This window comes from Anas platyrhynchos, chromosome Z (genome assembly GCF_047663525.1).
Source record: "Anas platyrhynchos isolate ZD024472 breed Pekin duck chromosome Z, IASCAAS_PekinDuck_T2T, whole genome shotgun sequence".
Taxonomy (NCBI): Eukaryota; Metazoa; Chordata; class Aves; order Anseriformes; family Anatidae; genus Anas; species Anas platyrhynchos.
The window spans coordinates 63,431,267-63,455,022 of NC_092621.1; the positions used below are offsets into that span (position 1 = coordinate 63,431,267).

Genomic DNA, 23,756 nt, shown 5'->3' on the forward strand with positions numbered 1-23,756 from the left:
TTGGACATAGATGTAGAGAAGATTGTCATTGGGTTTCTAGGCCTGTATTTCTTGATGTCCACTTGGTATGGAACAAATCAAAGAGGCATACTGTATTCTTGTGCCTCTTTCCTCCTAATGAATTAATCCTTCCCTTTTTCTACAAGAATGGGTGAAATAAATGTCATGCTCGTGTAAGGTGATCTACAGCTTATCTTCTGGCACAACCGCAATGTTGTCATCTGAAATCCAAGGTTACTCTGCACTGTAACCTAGTCATCAGCTGTCACCCAACTTGCGAGCATTTCTAACCAGTCCTACCTTACCAGTCAGGCGTTTTTGTTAAATGCTCCAGGGAATTCTATACATATTGTACAAGTGTGACTTTTGCTTCAATATGCACATTACAGACCCTTCACTTCAGAATGAGAACTACCAAGAATTCACGAGCTTCTTCCTCTAAGCCCAGAATGCACGGTGATGTGCTTGCGTTCTGCTCTGCAAAACGGCATGGCAACTTTACAACAGCTACAGACTTCTGCGTAGTAGCTTTTTACTTAGTGTCAATCCCAGCTAAGATGCTTGCTTTTCCCATGAGTCTTGTTTTCCCCATTCTTATTCCACTTCAAGAAAGACATTTGGTTATCTCTTTTCCTTTATCCGCACGGGACACTGCTACCTGTGTTTTTCTCACATCTATTTCATGGCTGATCTTTGTCTCCACTTCCTCTGTTATAAATCCCTACATCTGTTAGATTTGGACTCCTGTTTTCAAACACCTTGGTAACTTTTTGCTTTTTGAGATGCTTCTACTTTCTTGAAGAAGAAAGACCTGGATGGACAAGTCAAGTATCTCCAAAGAAAGGAAGCGTGCAGAATTCATGAGAAAAGCCACAAAGCAAATTGCCAGCTGATTCACAGCATACCTGATCGTTTTGTTTTCCAAGATATTAAAAACACCACTGCTGTGCTGGCCAAGAGGAAATGTGGCAATTCCCTTCGGGCTTGGAGTACTTACGACACTCAAGGTACTAATGCTTATCTGGTATCTTTTCAATATTGAGTACCTTGTGTTCTTTTGCCCAAGGTGAAGACAGGCAGTTTTGGAACCAACAGACTACACCTGGGTAGCCAGATAGCATACCATATAGGTATCCTTCTTCACTTCTATGAAATTCTGAAGTGGTTCACCTGGGAAATACAACAGCAGCATAGTTGTTAGACAGCCAGTCACGTGAAAGGCTTTGTTCAATTGACTGCTGCTTGTAAGCAATAATTACATCATGACAGAAAGTGACAGACTGACATCATTGTTTAGTGCATAACTCCGGTCTGTATGTGAATAGCTGGATTAGTAGGAATGGGAAAGAACCACATAAGTAAGTCTACACAGGAAATAAAGACAGATAGAATCATTTTTGTCTGTTCTTCTAAAAGCTGTCTATTAATTATGAAGCCACAGCACTGCTTCAAATGCTGGAATTGACACTGTTCCTGTAAATTGACACTGTTCCTTTCATTTCATTAGACCAACTACACAGAGTTGTATAGAGAAGACTATTCTTGTGAAGAAGAGTTGTATAGCATAGCCTAAGTACCCTCAATCGAAGCAGGTAAAATCATACCTAGTAAAGAACAAAAGAACATGTCTTTCTTTCATGAGCTAAGTGTAAGAGCATTCCCAAAATTCCGTCCTGACTTGGGGAACAACAAACCAAAACTGTGCAAAAGAAATCATGAGCCACTGGGATGAGTGCTCTGGCAAGCAGACCCAGACTCTTCAGATTCTTTGCAGCAAATCTACCCAGGCTATCATTTGCACTTCCTATCTACTTCAGTGCAACCAACTTTTGATTTATCCTCGGAGTATTTCTCAAGTTTTTCAGTCCTTCCCCAGACCTCTCCCCTTCACACGGGCCATGAAGCCCACCTTCAGCCAGAGAGGAGGCGTGGCCACCCTGAGAAAGAAAATGAATGGGGACAGTCCCTGCCACCTCATCCTAGTACGACGTACTGGGACCAGGTTGCCATAGGCGTCTGTCCCTGGAGTGGAGCAGGGTGGAGCATTAATCAGAAAGGAATTTGTCTCCATTGCCGAGAGCAAGCCACATTCCTCATGGATATCACAAGTCTTCTTTTCATTCCCTGTGGAGCTCTTGAAGCCCTCTGCTCAGGGAACCTCACTGCTGGAGACCCCTGTATGTTCTACAGGGACTCCTGGTACCTCAAGTGACCTGAGGCGTGGATTTCACAGCTCAACTGGAAGCTTGAGCCATGCATAAGCCTTAGGTATTGCAACCTGTTCCTTCCTTAGATCTCTCCTTACCTACGTATGGACAAGATTGTCAGGTGTTGTTTTTGAACCTTCCAGTACCCACTAATCACCGAATTGAAAAAGCCAATCTGCAAGCAAGGACTGGATTTCCAACAAAAAACGGAGAGAAGCCCTGGCAAAGCTGTTGTGAACAATAGCCCCCTCTTGTGTGTTAAAGGGGCAGCAGGGCTGTGTCTGCATAGGCCTGAGCTTTGGAGCTTTACGCAAACTTGGTAAACTTGTGAGGAAAGCAACCAGTGCAAGTGGCTTCCCCAAGGGGTGACTGCACAGAAGCGAACGCCTGACAGTGGCTGCCCAAGCTGACGGCTTAGCTCTGGTCTGGATATATCATAAGCTTTGTTGTGCAGGGTAGAAGTGAATTTCCGTCATGAAAAACAGCCCAGTGCTGGATGATATCATGTTTATTTCATAAAGAAGCAAGGAGGGAGGAAAACATGACTGTTTTCTAAGACTCTTGCACATCCTCAGCACATTGACCACGTAGGTCCTAGCACTGCACTAGTAAGGGAAGACCTCAACCAGGAGCAGATTATTCTTGATTAATTTAAACTGGGGGAGCGGGAATCACACCAAAGACGTCCTTTTCACCAACATAGTTTATTTTGCCTGTCATGGCTCTACACGAAGACAGTAAAAAGGTAACAAATAAGGCAATATTCCCTCCTTCCCCTTCCCTCTCCTCCCCTCCACTTCCTTCCCTGGCTCTCTCCTCCCCTATACTCCCCTACACTCACCCCCCTAAGCTCCCCTACACTCTCCTCTCCTACACTCCCCTATACTCTCCTCCCCTACGCTCCCCTACACTCTCCTCACCTACAATCCCCTCCCCTACACTACCCTACACTACCACACACTACTCTACACTCCCCTACACTATGCTCCCCTACACTCCACTACACACACCTCCCCTACCTTCCCCTTCACTCAGTTCCCCTACACTCTGCTCCCCTACCCTCCCCTTCACTCAGTTCCCCTACACTCCCATACACTACCCTACACTCCACTACACTCTGCTCCCGTGCCCTCCCCTGCCCTCCCCTGCCCTTCCCTCCCCTCCCCTTCTCGTTTTTACCCTTCCCTCCCCTCCCTCCCGTTCTCTTCCCCCTGTACTCGGCTCTGGTGAGGCCGCACCTCGAGTACTGTGTTCAGTTCTGGGCCCCTCGCTACAAGAAGGACATCGAGGTGCTTGAGCGGGTCCAGAGAAGGGCGACGAAGCTGGTGAGGGGCCTGGAGAGCAAGTCCTATGAGGAGCGGCTGAAGGAGCTGGGCTTGTTCAGCCTAGAGAAAAGGAGGCTCAGGGGTGACCTTATCACTCTGTATAAGTATATTAAAGGAGGCTCTAGCGAGATGGGGGTTGGCCTGTTCTCCCATGTGCCTGGTGACAGGACGAGGGGGAATGGGCTAAAGTTGCGCCAGGGGAGTTTTAGGTTAGATGTTAGGAAGAATTTCTTTACTGAAAGGGTTGTTAGACATTGGAACAGGCTGCCCAGGGAGGTGGTTGAGTCACCATCCCTGGAAGTCTTCAAAAGACGTTTAGATGTAGAACTTAGTGATATGGTTTAGTGGGGACTGTTAGTGTTAGGTCAGAGGTTGGACTCGATGATCTTGAGGTATCTTCCAACCTAGAGATTCTGTGATTCTGTGTGATTCTGTGATTCTTCGTTCCCTCCCCTTCCCTCCCGTCTTCTCCTTTCTTCTTCTCCTCTCTTCTCCTTTCTTTCACAAATTGCAATGGAGAACAGGGAGAAGCATCACTTCCAGTCACTTCCGTCGTTCTCGTAGCTTGTGTCACTGCCTGATTCGTGGCAATCCATCAGCAGGATCCAGAAGCGTTCCAGCTGCTGTGCTACTAGGTGAGCAGCCGTCTCCAAGTGGCAATCACGGATTTCTTGCTGTGGCTCGGACACGGCACTTTCAAGTCCACCCTGGCTTGGCCATGTCCTCTTGCTCTGTCCCCACCTACATTACAGTTCTGCTTAGAAGCCGAAGCACGCTGCTGAAGTACTTCCACTCCTTCCATTTGCAAGGATTGAGTTTGTCTAGCCAAGTGGTTTCTGTCCATAGAACACAAGAAAGAGGTTTTGGTTAGAAACAACTCAAGGAGGACATCTTTTCCACATGGGCAAGGAATAGTCACGCTTTTCTAATGGAAACTCCAGTGGAAGAGAGAATGACAGATCATGCCGAGAGCTTTGAAATATCCCTTGGGGATGCCTAGTGCAGAGGACCAGAGGAAAGCTGTCCAAAGGACACCAGAGAATCACTCGGAATTACTTCCTCACAGACACCTGTCCTTACTATGTCTGATATGGCTTCATGTCTGATATGGCTTCAGCTGGTTTCAGGGTTCTTGTTCACCTAAAACCTAAATTCGGAGTTGTAAATGAAGATGGAAAGATTGACAAATGTATAAATCACTGATGGGGAAAAAAAAAAAAAAGAAAAAAAAAAAAAGTGCTTGGAGAACTTTGGCCATTAGCCCTGGAAAGCATCAAAGTACTGTCCTCTGAAGCAAATGCCTTCTTCTCTTGATACCTAAGGAGGAAAATCAATCCAATGTTGTAACATTAGAAAAGCAAACACTAAACACAAGCAAAGAAGAAGAACAAGTAAGCAATTGCAATGCCTATGGGGCTATTGCAGGGTTAGGCAAAGAACTATTGTGCCATGAAATCTTGGCATAGAAGAAACATTATGTGCATTTTTTACTGTTTCATTTGTTGAGCTCTGTTTGGAAGGGAGTGAATCTATCAGGATTAGATATCTAATTTAGAAGTGGAATTAAAATTGTTTTCTTTTTTTTTTTTTCTCTTGAGTTCATTCCTTTTTATAGGATTTCATAATAGAATAGGTATATATTAAAAAAAAAAAAGGATTTCAAGCAGGTAATCATATTCACAATTATTTTTTCAATCCAGAAACAATAGCAAGGATGAGCTGAAAAGTATTTCTATGCCATTAGAGTGTCAAGGTGTGTCCCATACATTAGTAACAGTCAGAGGATTCATTTTGGAGAACAAAAGCTATCTTGAAAGAAGTAAAGACAGAAGTAAATATGTATGCATGTATATCTCCCTCTCTCTACAGAAACCTAAGAAACTCGTCTGCAGGTTAGCTTCTTGCTCTCTCTTCTCAAAGTTCTAGTGAATACAGCATCAGTGTGTGTTCCAAACATTACCCTCAGTCCAGCACGGATACACACGAGAGGTCAGTCTGCAGGTTGCGCAGGCCAAGAAACTGCTCTGGCTTGATGGGAAGAGCCAAGGCAGAAGTTGCTGTCAGAGAAAAGATGCTGTCAAAGCGTGTCACGTCCATGCTAGAGCACCATCTAGCATACCATCTCTCCCACCATCTAGCTCTACTGCATCTAGATGCAGCTATACTAGAGCGTCGCTACTTAGCCAGTCTGGGGGATCTTAGGAGCCTTCTGAAGACCCAGAGGAGGGGCTGTTGTCCTTTCTGTTTTAACAGCCAGGGAAAACTCTTACCGTTTGACACAGAGGGGCTGAAAAACACAAAGTGGACTTGCAATCTTCAGAGCTTCGAAGCAAGTGGAGATTGTGGAGGTTGTGGAGTAACCAAGGAAACTGTTGATCTAGAAGCAGCCTACAGATTGTGTTTAGCCAGGGCCTTGTATTGCCCTTCTGGCTGATCTGCCAGCAATTCAAGAAAGTCTCCCTGGCAAGCCAGCCCTGGAGTCACCCCAAACTTGGTGAAACCCATGCGATTGGAAAGGAGACAGTTGCACTCCATAAACTGCAGGTTTCTGTGCTTTTTGCTTGCTTGCTTGCTTGCTTGTTTTCCAGGCTGAATTGGATTAGCTGGACAAGTTGGCAGCTGCCTACAGACAAATACCTTATCAGGAGTCTAAACTACGGGATTGCTCTAACTGAGAACAAGGAATTGGACTTGACGTCCTGTGGGTAGTTAGGGTCTGGCGGCCGGAAGATGTGGCGCTGTATGGAAAGGTTGAGCCCCTCCCTTGATGGACAGTAGCGTGTGGCCTGTGCTGTAAGCAAGCGGAAGTGACGCTATGGGCCTCGGCTATATAACCCCATGGGACCCGACAGTAAACGCCATTTGCCATCCACCACATTGGTGTCTGGGAGCCGATGGACCGAGCGGCCTGGGGTTGGCCGCCGTGCCGTTCCTGAACCAGGTCGCCACTGCCCCCTGAAGGCAACAAGTGGTGCCGAAACCCGGGAAAACTCCTGATTCGGGTGAACGGCGGCCGGAGCGGCGGGACCAGCCCGGCGGGGAGGAAGCTCCCGGACCAACAAGGAAGATGGAAACCCTTGTGAAGGTCGTATCCAAGTTGTGGAAGCTGTGGGGTGGCTCGGCTGAGGAAGCCAGGGTGCCGGTGGGGAACCAGAGCCTGAGGAAATCTGGGAGAGACCACGGCCATGTGCGCCCCAGTACGGTGCTGAACTAGAAAACGAAGAGTCGGGTGAAGAAGCCTCCGGCGGGAACGGGGATGAAGCGTTAGGTTTTACTAACACGTGGAAATGCGAAAAAGAGAACGGTTGCGGGGACGACCGGGGAGGAGGTAGAAGCGTGAGAGAGGGGCAGAGAGCCGATCGGAACGGCCATCCGAAAACACGCTCCTGTGGCGCAAACGCCTCGCTGAGCAGGCGGCGGGGCGAGCCACGAGGCAGGGAGCGGCCCCCCCGCAGGGGTGGGGGGCGGGGCCGGACCTCGATGGGAGGGGACCGGAACTCGGAGGTGAGCAGTCAGTCAAGCTCTGACTCCGGGTCAGATACCGATTCACATTCGGAGGAGGAAATGGGGACAGATAGCAAAAATATCCCCATCCGAAATAAAGCTGCACCGCGAGGCGGAGAAATTCCTCTCATGGATTGGAGGAAAATTAAGATTGCGTGCGCCATCTGGGTGCTATCGGCCGTGCTAGCGTTCCCGGTCTGGGTGACAGACGGGGGGCAGAGGGTTCACTCACCAACAAACCCTAAGGATGTACAAGCGATTGTTAAAGCCATTGTGCATAAAGGGCTTCATTCTGCAATGGTCTCCACCCTCAGAGATGGTGTTTTCAGGGGAGACGACATGCTCCCGTTTGATATCAAACAAACTTGTAGACTGATCTTTGACGGGGGTGGGATGATCATTTTTAAACGAGAATGGGGGGACAACTGTATGAGACAGCTGGCCCAAGTAACTGGGGCGGATCACACACTATATGGCTCTAGCCTGCAGCGGCGAATGGGTACGGACCCAACAGTGATCACCCCCCAGGCGCAAGTCCAGGGCCTGAGCGCCCACGAAGGTATGGCAACTCGTGCGGCCAGAGAAGCTCCAAACAGCTGACGCCCCAATTTCAGAACAAAACTAATGAAAACTGAGTTTCTGTTCACAGGAACGGATCATCGGGCACCCCCGTAATCTGTATACCCCGGCGACATGAGAAGACAATAAGTCAGCAAGCGTCCTGTCTAAGCCTGAGAGTTCCACACTGGCAGAATCCAGACACCAGCGAAGCGGCCTCCGTGGGTGGGGGGCTGCAATGCGTTTGTGTGATCTTATCTTTGGACCTTGTATACGAAATATGCTTGTGTTGTTTGTTAAAAGTTGGTTAGAGAAAGTTAACATTATGTTGGTAGAACACCAACAACTACTTTAAGAGTGTATTTACTCAGGGTTACCGGTTACCTCTTAGTTTTCTCCTGGTTATTGTGCCTTATGTTTTTTAGTTAAGTTATGATGTCTACGTCTTAAGATTGTTATATTTTAGCTAATTTGGTTGTGCATAGGGAGGGGGGGAAATGTGGGTAGTTAGGGTCTGGCGGCCGGAAGATGTCGCGATGTATGGAAAGGTGGAGCCCCTCCCTTGATGGACAGTAGCGTGTGGCCTGTGCTGTAAGCAAGCGGAAGTGACGCTATGGGCCTCGGCTATATAACCCCATGGGACTCGACAATAAACGCCATTTGCCATCCACCACATTGGTGTCTGTGAGCCGATGGACCGAGCGGCCTGGGGTTGGCCGCCGTGCCGTTCCTGAACCAGGTCGCCACTGCCCCCTGAAGGCAACAACGTCCTTAGGAAGTCTTTCCAGCTACGCTTTCTACCACTACAGAAATGCACCTGATTCTTTCACAAAGCTTACGGGTGCTGACTGCAAATAGTCCTCATCATTCTCCATTGCCTTCCTCATCTCCATTCTCTTTTGGCCCGTGAAGCTTTTCCGAGCAGAGATGAAGATCAGCTCTAATACGCAGTCTGGCATTCTGCAAAGGAAAAGAGGAATCCTCCTGAAAACTCTTTGCAACCTCACCCGCCATCCCCAAAGCAAAGAAGAGCAAAAGAACAGCGCTTGATCACAGCAAGCATCAACTCGAGCATAGGTCTCCTGCAAGTGTAGCGGGGTTCAACAGCTGCCAAACAAGCTTAAGGAGCACACCCAGAATCAAGTCCATCCAACAAGTGCTTGAAAGAGTTAGGTTTTCTTAGGCGTGAGGAATGAAAAAGAAAGCAAGAACTGACCAGTTACCAGCACACAGTTTCCCTCGAGCTTGCTTGGCTTCATTCCGCACCTGAGGCTGGGCTCCCAAGCAGGATTGAGCAGCATTGTGCAGAAACGCCAAAGCCTCCTCCCCAGCCGTGCTGGATCTTCAGCCCCAAGGGCTTTGGCTCTGTTGCCTCCTCAGCAACATGGGCAATTGCCCAGGCAAGCCGGTGTCCAGCAGCTCGACGCAGGAAGCGCAGCCCCCCCTTGCCACCGCTTGCCGCTCACACCAGGAGCTCCCGCAGCGGTGGCAGCCGTTGCGCGGCGCTTGGTGCGGTGCGGTGCGGGCAGAGGGCTGCGGGCTCCTTCTCCTCGGGGGCGGCTCCGCCATGGGGCGTCCGCCGCGGGGCTGCTGAGGCGGCGGGGGGCTCCATGGGGGAGCGGAGGGCGACGTGCGCTGGGGCTGGGACGGGCCTGGGGCTGGGGCACCGCGCCGCCGCCGCCATGCCAAGCGGCACTCCTGGCATCTGTGCTGCAGAGCCAGCCAGTGTGACGCCTTGGCGTTTGTGACTTCACAGAATCACAGAATGTCTACGTTGGAAGAGACCTCAAGACCATCGAGTGACAAACAAAGGCAACTCTGCATTTCCTTCTTCAACACCCGCTTTCTTCACAAAAACAAAACAAAACAAAACAAAAAACACAGAACTTCATCCCTCACACGGGACTCCCGAACTGAGCCTGCAGGGGCTGCCAAAGGCAGCAGCTCCTCAAGCACTGCTCGCACACGGCTCCCTACCACGGGCTCCATCCATCCCCCAGGAGCAAACTTGGTCAAACTAAGCCCCTTTGGAGATATTGGATGGCAGGCCTTACCAAATGCCGGACAAAGGAAAAGATCTAACACAAGAAGGGCTGCCCCGTGCCAGGCACAGTGTAGTTCCAGGCACTTCCAACAGCCCCACTGCAGGCAAGAGTGAGCCTGTGCGGGATGATGACAGCGCCTCTGGAGAAATGTCCGGCAGAGGGCTGCCACGATGACAGAGCGGGCCTGGACTAGAGCAGCCCAGAGGTGTCTCCTGACCCCCACCTTGCTGTGAGCTGGTGTCTTGACGGGAGGCTGCCGGGAACAAGGAGGCTCCACAGCAAGCACTCAGGCTTTGTGACGTGGGGCGGCGTCAGGCCACAAGACCATTGTGACACGGCAAGCGTCCCCATGGTGACGGTGTGACTTATATGGCCCGAGCCCCCGTGGTGCTCACTCCCAGGAGTGCAGCGCCGTCAGGAGGCAGCAGCTGCCCTGGGTGCCTGTTTCTTTGTCTCTGTGAGAGGACAAAGGGATGCCGAAGGAGCAAGAGGCGAAGGCCTGCTCCCAGCCCAACAAAGGGCTGCCGAGCATGAAGAAGCACCACCAGGTGCGGGACAGGGAGGGAGGGAGAGGGCAGACACAGGAGAGAGAGTGCCAGGTGGCGGAGCATGGTACCGGGGCGCGAGGCCTGGCCCTGAGTGTCTGCGGTCCAGGCCCAGGTTCTCGTGCCCCAGGGGTTTCTCTGGGGCAGAGCTGAGGCCTGGGATGGCTGTGACTCGCGTGGGTCGGGCAGCACTCTGTCCGAAGGATGTGGCACTGAGGTGGGGCTGGGTGTCCAGGCACCACAAGGGATGCTGGTGGCAGCGCAGCCACCACCATCCCACACCTCCTTCTCCCCACAGGTGCAACCCAAACCGCCACAGGCAGGACCGCTGTGCAGCCAGACTCCATCCTTGTCCATCCACGGGGTGAGGCTGCCACAGCTCCACTGTCCACAGAAGTCACAGGCCTCTAGGAAGAAGAGCACACAGGTAGGGAGCCCAAGTGAGATGGGGCCAGATGCCTTCCCAAGCCCTGGGAGCTGCTGACAAGGAGGCGGCACGTGCTGGAGGGGGCAGGTGGGCAGGTGCTGGAGGTGGGCAGGTGGGAAAGGACTACGGTAACATCACCTTTCTCCTTGGCTTCCCTTGCAGACAGACAGCCTGAAGCTGAGGCAGGCACTGCCCGGCAGCAGTGCCACCGGTGAACGGAGAGATCCTCTACCAGCCTTGCCGCCTCTGCCAAGGCAGGCAGCGACACTGAGAAGTACACATCGGCATTCAGTGGGAGCTTCAACTATCCCCCGGCTGCCCAGTCTGTCAGTAGCAGGCTCCACCTCTTCTGTGCCATGCAGAGACTGCATCACAAGCACCAAGGCTGTCAGACTCCCCGAGGTCGTCCCACGTCCTCAAGGACACGTGAGAAAAGAGCAAATGGCAGCAACTGCCGAGAGCCGGGGGACAGCCCTGCAAGCCCCCGCATCCATTCTGGCGCCTCTGCAGGCCAGACCCCAGCAAGACAACAGGCCAACCCCAAGCCATGCTGCAGCCAGGAGCCAAAGACCCAGGGTGCAGCTGAGGGTACAAAGGCACTACGCCCCTCCCAGCAGTGTGGCAACACCCGCAAGGACAGCCCAGGTGCCGGCCACCAAGACTGAAAAGATGCCAGCAACACGGAGACGAAAAGATGGCCATGCTCGAGAGGACACAAGAGCTGCTGCTGGGATCTCCAAGCCAGGAGGGAGGCAGCAGAAGGAAGCCACCTGGAACCTTCACTGGGACCCAGACGCAGCCCACCAGCAGGGGCCTGGCTCACCCCACAGCACTGGCAGAGATTCTGCCAGAGAGGCAGTCAGCCCCGCACAGAGCGCATCTCTTGCCATGTCAGGGCCAACCAATGCTGAGCCAGCAGATTCTGCGCAGGTTGCAGGTCCTGCCAGTGAGGGGGACAAGAATCCTATGGGTGCATCAGCACCCAGAGATGCTAAATCGCCTTCTCCCCTGGCTGCTGCTATGCCCGGCCCTTCCACAAGCAGCCAGAAAAGACCGCCGACATTGAAAGACCGGGTCAAGATCAACTGGGATATCTATGGGTGCTCCTCCTTTCGGCCAGCAATGCAGATCATTCCGAGCGGGGAGAGGGAAGGCTGCCAGTTGTCCCGGTGGAACGAGTCCTGGCCGAGCAGCGTGAAGGTTCCGAGGTTGCGAAGGATCTGGGCAGCAGACGACGGTGACACAGCTGACAGCACTGCAGCCAGTGCATCGGGCAGGCAGGAGGTGGCAGTGAGGACTGCGGGCCAGCGCCTTCCCTACTTTTGCTCCACAACGAGTAAGACCATTCTGCAGGACATTCAGGAAGAGTGGGAAGAGAGCCCCAGGATAGAAGCTGTGGCAGAAGCAGACGACGTCCTGCCCAGCACGTCTCCTGCCCCATCTGGTGAGGCAGATGCCAGGCCTTCAGCTGCTCCTATGGCCGCAGTTCCTGGGCCCGAGGAGCTCCCCCCGGCCTGCATGCCCAAAGAGGGAAAAGCTTCAGCCTCTCCCCTGGCTGCTGCTGTGCCCGGCCCTTCCACAAGCAGCCAGAAAAGACCGCCGACATTGAAAGACCGGGTCAAGATCAACTGGGATATCTATGGGTGCTCCTCCTTTCGGCCAGCAATGCAGATCATTCCGAGCGGGGAGAGGGAAGGCTGCCAGTTGTCCCGGTGGAACGAGTCCTGGCCGAGCAGCGTGAAGGTTCCGAGGTTGCGAAGGATCTGGGCAGCAGACGACGGTGACACAGCTGACAGCACTGCAGCCAGTGCATCGGGCAGGCAGGAGGTGGCAGTGAGGACTGCGGGCCAGCGCCTTCCCTACTTTTGCTCCACAACGAGTAAGACCATTCTGCAGGACATTCAGGAAGAGTGGGAAGAGAGCCCCAGGATAGAAGCTGTGGCAGAAGCAGACGACGTCCTGCCCAGCACGTCTCCTGCCCCATCTGGTGAGGCAGATGCCAGGCCTTCAGCTGCTCCTATGGCCGCAGTTCCTGGGCCCGAGGAGCTCCCCCCTGCCTGCATGCCCAAAGAGGGAAAAGCTTCAGCCTCTCCCCTGGCTGCGCACCCTGTGTTGGAGGCCAGGACAGCACCTCTCACCCCATCAGCATGTGAGGAAGAAGAAGCAGCACCTTCTCCCCTGGCTGGGGGCCTTCTGCAAGAGGTAAGCAAGGTATACCTTCCTCGTCCCACAGTCATGGAAGCCACAGACCCCTGTCGGTGGGCCTCGAGGCCCCTCATCCCTTATCCATCTGGCATCGGGGGCATCGGGGCCCGGAGCATGGCCAAACAGTGGCCCACAGGGCTGTGGTTTTCTCTCCCCATGCAGGTTTCCTCCGAGCATAGAAGCAGTGCACAGTGTTCCTCACACTTCCAATTGGTGCCAGAGGAAGGGCCAGGTATGTCCTAAAGTATGGAGCCATCCCAGCCCACGGCACGGAGGCTGGCAGCACTCCACGCACAGGGTCCCTCCATGTCCAACTGTCCCCTCCCCAAGGGAAAGCCTTGGTGGCGGGGGCAGGCAGGACCATGCCCAGTTCCATCCCAGCCCCTCACGTACAGCTCTCTGACCCCCACAGGCACCGCTGCCCTCCCGCACGCTGTGGCTCGCTCGCAATTGCCCCCCCTCTTCAGGAGAGCACTTCGGGCTCTCCGCAGGAGTTACTGCTTCAGCTGCATCACAGAAGACCTAGAGCAACGTGAGGCTGACAGTACCAGGGAGCTCCCCACAGATGGCAGCTTCGGTCCCGAGGACGGGGCTTCTGAATAAAATTGTTCAGGACTATTTCATAGATGAGGGCTGTCTCTTCTGTTCTGTTCTGCGTGCATGGGTGTCTGTGGGCTGCGTGTGCAGCTGCTGCGGTCAGACCCTGGGGCAGGGTGTCCCCATCTCCATGCTGCTAGTGCCTAGAGGGTGCACAGGTTTGTGCAGCAGTACTACCATGCAGTACTCTTGCGTGGGCTCCTCTCTATGGGCTGCAGCTTCAGCCCAGGGCCTGCTCCTGTGGGGGCTCTCCATGGGCCGCAGCTTCCTCCAGGCCACATCCACATGTTTTATAATGATGATGATGTTTTTGTTATTATTATTATTATTATTATTATTATTATTATTATTATTATTATTATTATTATTATTATTATTATTATTATTAATAATAATAATAATATTTATTAATTAATAATATCATTAATAAGTAATCATCATTTAATAATTATTTAATAATTACAATATTAATAACAATAATAATGGATTCCAGGGCAGCGATTCCAAAACTTTTGTCATGAAGACTGGTTTCCCATGTACATGAGAGACGCATAAAGAAATCGCAACTTCTTTTCACCAAAGTCTGAGTTGTTGTGATATCATTGTGGTGAAAACACGCGCTTTTCACCAAAGTAACATAATTTAGGTAAACTTGGTCAAACTAAGCCCCTTTGGAGATATTGGATGGCAGGCCTTACCAAATGCCGGACAAAGGAGAAGAGCTAACACATTTAGGAAACCAGTATTTGCAACATCTTACAGTTTGGTGCAAGCAACTAGAACAAATCAAGAAGAATGTTTTAGGCACTAGACCTTTTATTTGCCTCCTACAAGGGGAAGGATGCACTTGAATCAATCTTAGTTGCTCTATGTGTGTAAATGAGGCAGGAGGAATTGAGACTGAGCACGAAAACATTTGGGGAAAGACTAAGGTAATAAGGTGATTAGTCTAAGGTGATTACGTAAGGTAATTCAAGATGACACCTCCTGGGGTTTTCGAGAATTATGCAACAAAATAACCTTTTTGGGACAGACCCTTGAGGATGTCTGGGTCAACCACTGTGCTGTAAATTGTAGACCTCATCTTAGTATTCTTTTTAAAAGCAGTTAATAAGCAATGACTTTGATTAGAACACTAAAGAACGTCTCTTCATCAAAGGCTGCATCTACTCAGATGTGGGGATGGAGCAATAATCTATTTTTGCAACAAATGAGTATTTGTCGTAACAAATGAGGATTTGTTCTTGGTGCTCTGTGCGTGAGTGAATGAATGAAGCGGCCCTGTGGCTGCTGCACCTTCTGTGATGATGGTAGCAAGGAATGCCTATGTTTCTGCCGGAGCTCTTTCTAGATTGTGAATTTATCCAAACCGTGTTCTGTTCCCTTGGAGGTACAGTAACGAGCAAGACAGTCCAATTGGAGAAGATCAGTAGACCAAAGCAGCTAAGGCTAAAGGCCTTACGTATTCGTCATGTGGTTCCAGCGTATATGAGCATTGGACTAGATTCATTTGGCACCATTGGTAGAAAATGCCTGCAAAATTGCATTCAGATCTCTTTGTAGAACAGGTGATTAGTTTGGCTTTTGATCTCCCGTTTCGGGGTTGCAATACATTGATTTTGCACCTGAAACAGATCTCTCACAGAAACAGATCTGTTTCTTTAGAGAGAGCATTCATTCAAGTACCACTAATCCTCTCTGAAACTCCAGCTGCATGGAGTAAATGTGATGACTGGAGATTTATTGCAAAACTACATTCTTGCTCCATCCCAGCATCTACTAGAGATGCAGCCTTTGAGGAATAGATTTTCCTTAGTGTTCTAAGAAGAGCTGCAGCCAAATAAACTGCCTTCTCCTAGGACCACTACAAAAAGATTTCTGCTCTCCATAGCTTGTCTAGCACAGGGAGTCTTGGTCAGAGCACAGTCGCTTCTGACACTTGGTGCATGACGCTTAACAGAGACTCACAGTTTACACTGAGGTCAAGCTGAAAAGGAGAATCGTGTTGGAGCTGAGAAGGTGACAGAGACATACTTAGGGTAAATGAGTCATTTCTGTGCCCATTTCTTCCATGCCAAATAGGAACGGAGGGAATTCATTTAGCACTTGTCAGTAACTTAGATCACAATAGATTTGATTTCCTAATTGTTCTGATAGTACATTTTCCTGTCCACTGTGGGTCTGTTCCACTTCCTAGAGCAGTCCAGATGGATTCTGCCATTTGTCAGCAGAATTTTACAGAAACTTCTACTGAGCACAGTCTACATGGATAGAATAGAAAACATGTTTAACTTCCTCCATCCCACCAAATGAATAAGTATTTTTTTAAAGGACTAAGCATCTTTACTTTTCTTTTTTTTTCTTTCTTTTTTTTTTTTTTTTTCTTTTCTTTGGGGGGGGTGGGGGTCTGTTTTCTAGACTTCACAAAATAGATCATGGCAAAATTCTATTGAAAAATATTCAAACAGTTATCTTAAGCAACAAAAATGAATATGAAATGAATGAATGAATGAACTGAGTGAAGGGGAGGGTAGGGGAACTGAGTGAAGGGGAGGGTAGAGGAGCAGAGCGTAGGGGAGTGTAGGGGAGCAGAGTGTAGGGGAGGTGTGTGTAGGGGAGTGTAGGAGAGGAGAGTGTAGGGGAGCATAGGGGGGTGAGTGTAGGGGAGTATAGGGGAGGAGAGAGCCAGGGAAGGAAGTGGAGGGGAGGAGAGGGAAGGGGAAGGAGGGAATATTGACTTCTTTGTTACCTTTTTACTGTCTTCGTGTAGAGCCTTGACAGCAAAATAAACTATGTTGGTGAAAAGGACGTCTTTGTCTGATGTGATTCCCGCTCCCCCAGTTTAAATTAATCAAGAATAATCTGCTCCTGGTTGAGGTCTTCCCTTACTAGTGCAGTGCTAGGACCTACGTGGTCAATGTGCTGAGGATGTGCAAGAGTCTTAGAAAACAGTCATGTTTTCCTCCCTCCTTGCTTCTTTATGAAATAAACATGATATCATCCAGCACTGGGCTGTTTTTCATGACGGAAATTCACTTCTACCCTGCACAACAAAGCTTATGATATATCCAGACCAGAGCTAAGCCGTCAGCTTGGGCAGCCACTGTCAGGCGTTCGCTTCTGTGCAGTCACCCCTTGGGGAAGCCACTTGCACTGGTTGCTTTCCTCACAAGTTTACCAAGTTTGCGTAAAGCTCCAAAGCTCAGGCCTATGCAGACACAGCCCTGCTGCCCCTTTAACACACAAGAGGGGGCTATTGTTCACAACAGCTTTGCCAGGGCTTCTCTCCGTTTTTTGTTGGAAATCCAGTCCTTGCTTGCAGATTGGCTTTTTCAATTCGGTGATTAGTGGGTACTGGAAGGTTCAAAAACAACACCTGACAATCTTGTCCATACGTAGGTAAGGAGAGATCTAAGGAAGGAACAGGTTGCAATACCTAAGGCTTATGCATGGCTCAAGCTTCCAGTTGAGCTGTGAAATCCACGCCTCAGGTCACTTGAGGTACCAGGAGTCCCTGTAGAACATACAGGGGTCTCCAGCAGTGAGGTTCCCTGAGCAGAGGGCTTCAAGAGCTCCACAGGGAATGAAAAGAAGACTTGTGATATCCATGAGGAATGTGGCTTGCTCTCGGCAATGGAGACAAATTCCTTTCTGATTAATGCTCCACCCTGCTCCACTCCAGGGACAGACGCCTATGGCAACCTGGTCCCAGTACGTCGTACTAGGATGAGGTGGCAGGGACTGTCCCCATTCATTTTCTTTCTTCACGGTGGCCACGCCTCCTCTCTGGCTGAAGGTGGGCTTCATGGCCCGTGTGAAGGCGAGAGGTCTGGGGAAGGACTGAAAAACTTGAGAAATACTCCGAGGATAAATCAAAAGTTGGTTGCACTGAAGTAGATAGGAAGTGCAAATGATAGCCTGGGTAGATTTGCTGCAAAGAATCTGAAGAGTCTGGGTCTGCTTGCCAGAGCACTCATCCCAGTGGCTCATGATTTCTTCTGCACAGTTTTGGTTTGTTGTTCCCCAAGTCAGGACGGAATTTTGGGAATGCTCTTACACTTAGCTCATGAAAGAAAGACATGTTCTTTTGTTCTTTACTAGGTATGATTTTACCTGCTTCGATTGAGGGTACTTAGGCTATGCTATACAACTCTTCTTCACAAGAATAGTCTTCTCTATACAACTCTGTGTAGTTGGTCTAATGAAATGAAAGGAACAGTGTCAATTTACAGGAACAGTGTCAATTCCAGTCAAGTTTGGTTCACGGTACTAGATTTAAAGGATGCCTTTTTGTGCCTGCCTGTGTCACCTGAATGCCAGAAACTCTTTGCCTTTGGATGAGAAATTTCTCACAGAGCATGAAAAACGCAGCTCATCTGTCTTTTTTTAGTCACACACTCTTATTCATAAAGAGATTAATTTCTTCATGAATTCTATGTTCTTGAAATGCTTGAAATATGGAATTTCTGTCCAGTGAGATGTTTCAATTTTGCAGAAAATGTATCCCAGATAACAAGGAGAAAAGGAATACTGTGTAGTTTACTGTCTGTGTTGTTATTGTTATTATCATTATCGTTATTATTTTAACAGGCTTAACTGATTTTGTTCACTAAAATCAACCTTGAACTTATGCTTTTCAGGTATTGCCAGTCTCTCTCTTGTTTCAGAAATGTTAACTTGTCCTTCAGAGTTACAAGAGCTTTTGGCAAGTTAGAGTCTAATATTTCAGAGTCAGGGAACACTCCAGCTACAGGAAATCCACACTTCAAATACAGACACCTTGGAAGGAGTGTTCAAATGATGATGTACCAGCTTTGAAGTCTACAAGGCTATTCTACCAAACTTGTTAAGAATCAATTCCATGCTAGGCCACCTGTCATGAAATTTGTCTATGATTTCTACAAAGCTGTCTCCCTCTGGAAACTTGAGACAGTTCCGTGTTGGGTAGTCATCTATCTTCAAACACTGAGAACCACTTCATAGAAAAGAACGCGTGTCTGACAATCATACAACCATGGATGGGAGGCTCTTTTATCTGAGTCTGCGGATTTTGCATCGCTATGCTGTTGAGGAGATTGTCAGAATTCTGATTCCAGAATAAAGAACCTACAGAAAGTGCAGAATGCAAATGCTGGAGAGCATGGCTCAAAGTTTTACGCTTCCTGGGACTGCCTAGTGTATTAACAGGTCTAGGGAAAAAAAAAAAATAATAAATAAAAATATGACTATGTTTCCAAATTAATAGCACATTGACAAGTGTGCTAATTTCAACCTCTCCCCATCTAAATCAGTCAGCCCTACGGAAATCTTCAAATCCGTAAGAGGTAAGCCATAGCCAATGGCGTCCAAAAGTGCTGTGAGATTTGAGAAATGAATCTGCATTTCTCTCAGGTAAGAGTTTTGTCCTTGTGTGAGAAGCAAGGGAAGGACTTTGCTACCCTTGTGTCTTTTCTTTAACCTCCATTAGGTGGTTACTACAGCACATGGAGTCAAACGCTACTGTCTTCACTAAATGTGATGTCTTTGAGAAACAAATGAGATGGCAAAGAATCTGTTAAGAGCTGACGGCCTTCTTCCCCCCCAGACGCTTGACATGCATCTCTTTTGCCCTCTCTCAAGCATTTGCTGCTTTGCACTTCCTTTGCTTTCATTGCCCAGTCAGATCAATCAGCTGCTTTGCACTAGGAGATGTTCTTAGAAAGCCAGAGGAACTCTCTTCAAACACTGGACTAACTAGAAAGCATTGCTTCCTCTAACTGGTGCTTATGCTCGAGCTGGATCTTCTAAATCCCATTGTACTGCTTCTGCTTCCTGAGGAGGTGACAGAACCTTCAGAAGCGGAGAGCAGAGAAGAAGGACTTGGAGTTCATTATCAAGAAAATATTGGCAAGTTTGGAAGATGTTTCCCCTGCTCATCTGCCACCCAGATGTTAATCAATGGCGTGGTTCCGCTCGAGTGGGCAGCCGAGCTCCACCACAGCCGCTCTCTCACTCCCCCTCCTCCAAGAGGAATGGGGAGAAAATATGTGAAAAGGGCTCAAGGGTTGAGATAAGGACGAGAAAATCATGCAAGAATTATTGGAACGGGCAAAACAGACTCAGCAGAAGAAGAGGGTAAGATTTCTTGCTCATTCCTAACAAGCTAGAGAAGCGAGAAACAAAGGAAAGAAACCAAAAGCACCTTCCCCCCCCATCCACCCTCTTCCACCTCCTCCCCCCGAGCGGCGCAGGGGAACGGGGGAATGGGGGTTATGGTCAGTCTACAGCACTTCTTCTCTGCCGCTCCTTCTCAATTACTCTTGTCCCCTGTGCTGTGGGGTCCCACCCACGGGATGCAGTCCTTGATGAACTGATCCGGCGTGGGCTTCCCACAGGCAGCAGCTCTTCCAGAGCTGCTCCAGATATGGGTCCGTACCACGGGCTCCATCCCTCAGGAGCAAACTGCTCCAACCTGGCTCCCCCACGGGCAGCAGCTCCTGCCAGGTCACCTGCTCCTGCGTGGGCTCCTCTCCACGGGCTACAGGTCCGGCCCGCAATCTGCTCCGGCAGGGGTCTTCCACAGGCGGCAGCCTCCGTCGCTGCAGGGCCACCTGCTCCACCGTGGTCTCCTCCACGGGCTGCAGCGTGGAGCCCTGCTCCACCGTGGTACTCCATGGGCTGCAGGGGGACATCCTGCTTCACCATGGTCCTCACCACAGGCCGCAGGGGACTTCTGCTCCGGCGCCTGGAGCACCTCTCCCCCTCCTTCTGCACTGACCTTGGTGCCGTTCCTCACTCCCTTCACTCTCCCAGCTGCTGTGTGGCGCAGCGTTTTTCTCCCTGTCTTAAATATGCTCTCACAGAGGCACAAGACAACAGCGCTTATTGGCTCAGCTCTGGAAAACAATGGGGCCCTTCCCAAACATGGGGCAGCTTCTAGATCTTTCTCACAGAAACCACCCCTATGGCCCCCTGCTACCAAAACTTTGCCATGGAAACCCACTACAGATGGTCTTGGTAAGTAGCAGCCATGGATGAACCACTTAATGCCCTTTAGTTCTTCTGGTCACGATCAAATCATGAGGTGCTTGTGATGTTCACACAGTTTGAGTGAATCTGAGATGGATTGTAATTAATTCAGTATCTATGGACATATCATTCAAAGACCTTTTAACATTGAAGAAGTAATTTATATTGTTTACTTGTTTTTATTTCACTAACTTAAAATATTTTTCAAAAATTGCACTGTGAAGTGCACTGTACCTGTGTAATTTAGGTTTTCTGAAAGAACATTCTGCTTCATTTCATTGGGTCAGAAACAATAACAAACTACATAATTTATTTCACTCTCTAGCTAGAAAATACAGTTTCCGGAATCTTACCTGGTATTGATAATGACTGACCTCTGACTTCTTTTTTCTAAATACTTCATACATTTTATACGAGCCGTGCTTGAGATTAAAATAGCCTAAAGATCAATTTGTTATTGAAAAGGAACATGAACGTACTTTAAAAAATATCACATCTAAAATTACTTTGTGTCCTATTGCATGACCGAGAAGTTTTTTGTTTCTCCACAAAAAATAAAAAAAAAAATAAAAAAATTGTTATGGTCTGGTTGTGAAATGAAGGGAACTGCTTATTTCACTTGAAGGTTTTGTTTGTTGGGGCTTTGAAAAAATTGCACTTTGGGAATATCAAAGCGTGTTGTTTGTTTCTGTACCATTACTGTAGAAAACAAACAAACAAGCAAAACAAGCAAAACAGAGGATCAAATTCAGCATTTTCTAGGTAAGCTAGATGGGCAAATACAGTATTTTCTTTGTCCTAATTACTCATGTCTTTTTTTAGAAGACAGATAATTCTTTTGAATTCCCAGTCTGCAAGGGCTACATGTATCCTTTGATTGACTTCTGTTGGTAATCAGTTCAGGATGAAAAGCAAACCTTTTTGTAAGAGTACAGTACTCACTGAAAAGCATACACTTAATAGCTGCACAACCTTGAATGCAGAGAGCAGAATGTCCGCACTTAAATGAGTCTAACTTTTATCCATAACTCTCTCCAACATATAAAAAAAGGCACTTTGGAAAGTCAGGTTAGTTTTATGTTAGCAGTGGACTACAAGTGGGCATATTTGAAAGTGTTGTTGTGGATTATTAGATGTACTTAGCAAAGGGATTTCTACTCTGCTGTCATCTGGGCAAGTAGTGTATAACGTGTGGCTGTAGATATGAAAGGACTGCATTTTTCCTTGCTGCAAGCACAGAATAAATTTGTCCACATCATGAGGCGCCTGTTACAACATGATAAATGGGCCTATTGTCTTGTGGCACATTTACAATTTTTCTGAGTAGATTGCAAAATACTATATTCTAAACGGTTAGGTAAACCATACTTCATTATTCGATGTTGTTCATCTCAATTGTGAGATGAGAATCGTCATCTTTTTGTTGGATTATTTCTACTTTTGTGGAAGTAACAAGTCTTGCTAATGTTAAGTTTAATATTAGAGTCCCTACTATTCACTCCATGTTTGTTGTCAAAGAGCAATAAACAAACAAGGAAATACAGTTTAAAATGTGCACTTATTTACTATTCTTTATGAGGTGAAAGAATTGCTGAAGGAATTTCTTCTTCGGATGATACTGTGTATTATCAACTACCTGTCACTACTCTACAACTAAGGATGAATTCCTCTTGAGGTCTGCATGAATGGAAATTCTGTTCTTTATGGATGAAAAATAAGCAAGAAGGAATGTAGGAAACATACAACTCAATTGGTAGGAGACGTCTGCTGATGCTCCGCAGGTTTCTGCAGCTGTGACACTACAGATTAAGTGGTCATTCAAACATTAGATTCTGTATGCCATATGTATCCATTTCCAGACATAAGTACAATGTCCTGTAGCACTACAGGAGGTAAATACATTGGGTACATTTGTGATCTTTGAGAACTGGATGAATGGTTGACCATGAATAGGAGCTGGCAATTCCAATACACAAACAGAACAATGTGAGAGAGAGGACAGCAAGGCAATCATATGGGGAAGAGGGAAGAAGAAAAAAGAAAAAGAAAGAAAGAAGAACGGGGAAGAAAAAAAAAGAACATCCCTCTCCCTCCACCCCCCTCCCCCCCCCCCCCCCCCCCCAGCAAAATAACAAACAAAAAACACAGATAAAATACTGCATACGCAGCAAGGGAAGTCTCATGTTTGCTACCCTTGTTCTCATGGGGGACTTCAGCTTGCCAGGTGTCTGCTTGAAATACAGTGCAGTAAGGAGGAAAAGGTCTGAGAGACTCCTGGGGTGTGTGGACACAGGTGGTGAGGGAAGCAGCAAGGGAAGGTGCCCCACTTGACCTGTTGTTTGCAAACAGGGAAGGACCTGTGGGTGACATGATGGTTGGAGGTCTCTTTGGGCACAGCCATCATGAAGCGATAGGCTTTTTTCATCTGTGGCGAAGTAAGGAAGGCAGTTTGCAGAACCGCTGCCGTGGATTTCCAGAGGGCAGACACTGGCCTGTTTAGAGACCTGGCTGACAGAGTCCTCGGGGAGGCAGTTCTAAAGGCAGGGCGCTCCAGGAAGGCTGAACTTTCTTCAAACATGAGATCCTCGTTTGAATCAGAGAGTGGGAGTTCTGTCCTGCACAGTGTTATTAGCAGGCAGCAGTGGGGGAACTCTGCTGCTCGGGACCGCTGTGCTGTCTGCGCAGGTTATTCCCCGCTGGGCTTCCAGCGAATCACCAAGCACAAGGGCAACGTGCGGTGCGCCACTTCAGCGAGCACACATTGCGTGCGCTTCCAAAACTCATTTTGACCACGGATAGCCCAGCAACCATTTCTGTTTGTTCACCACCTGCCCTGCCCTGCCCTGCCCTGGGGAGAGGTGAATAAAAAGCTCCCGGCAGCGAGCAGCGCTCGCAGTTGCCCCGGGACGTGCCTCGGCTGGGCTGCCTCGGCTCGCTGCCGCCGGGCGTTGGGCGGCTCCTGGGGCAGGAGGTCGGGTGTGAGCTGGAAAACGCCGTCAGGCAGCAGCTGCGAGCTTAAGAAATGCCCTTTAAGCTTTGGGTTTTTTTTTTAGGGGTGGGAGGGCTTCAAGGGGGGTTCGTGGGTCAGCCAGCGTCCTGCGAGAAAAACCAGTGGCTGTTACATTTTAACAGTGCACCTCAACTGTGTTTTTGGTTGGTTGGTTGGTTGGTTGGTTGGTTGTTTTCCTGAAGATCTTCCTCAAAAAAAAAAAAAAAAAAAAAAAAAAAAAAGTTATTTAATCTGGTGAATTCACTCACAACCTATTCGCCCTCTAACCACCAGGATCGCTGCCTGCCATGTGCTCGCCGCTGCTGCGGGTTGAAGCGGGTTCCTG

General features: G+C 48.9%; 1 protein-coding gene and 1 long non-coding RNA gene across 3 annotated transcripts; one reads left to right on the plus strand and one right to left on the minus strand.

The window, feature by feature from the left end:
- Nucleotides 1-3,977: 3,977 nt before the first annotated feature.
- LOC119714386 (uncharacterized) lies at nt 3,978-6,399 on the minus strand. Its single transcript, XR_011805832.1, has 3 exons — nt 5,493-6,399; nt 4,613-4,849; nt 3,978-4,368 (listed from the first exon to the last, which is right to left on the minus strand). It is a non-coding gene; the product is annotated as an uncharacterized lncRNA (long non-coding RNA).
- LOC113840276 (uncharacterized) lies at nt 6,396-13,439 on the plus strand. 2 transcript variants are annotated; one of them, XM_072031287.1, is made up of 5 exons: nt 6,396-6,617; nt 10,483-10,611; nt 10,774-12,813; nt 12,979-13,048; nt 13,229-13,439. In XM_072031287.1, the coding sequence occupies exons 1-5, from the start codon at nt 6,600-6,602 to the stop codon at nt 13,417-13,419; spliced, it is 2,448 nt and encodes an 815-aa protein (XP_071887388.1). In that variant the 5' UTR covers nt 6,396-6,599; the 3' UTR covers nt 13,420-13,439. The 2 variants fall into 2 exon arrangements, with proteins under 2 accessions (XP_071887388.1, XP_071887387.1); XM_072031286.1 differs by lacking the exon at nt 6,396-6,617 and adding an exon at nt 9,740-10,187.
- Nucleotides 13,440-23,756: the final 10,317 nt, after the last annotated feature.

Coding starts and splice junctions, on each gene's coding strand:
- LOC113840276 (XM_072031286.1), top strand. CDS start 10,113: ATGCCGAAGGAGCAAGAGGCGAAGGCCTGCTCCCAGCCCAACAAAGGG. Junction 10,188..10,482: donor GCATGAAGAAGCACCACCAG/GTGCGGGACAGG, acceptor TTCTCCCCACAG/GTGCAACCCAAACCGCCACA. Junction 13,049..13,228: donor GGTGCCAGAGGAAGGGCCAG/GTATGTCCTAAA, acceptor TGACCCCCACAG/GCACCGCTGCCCTCCCGCAC.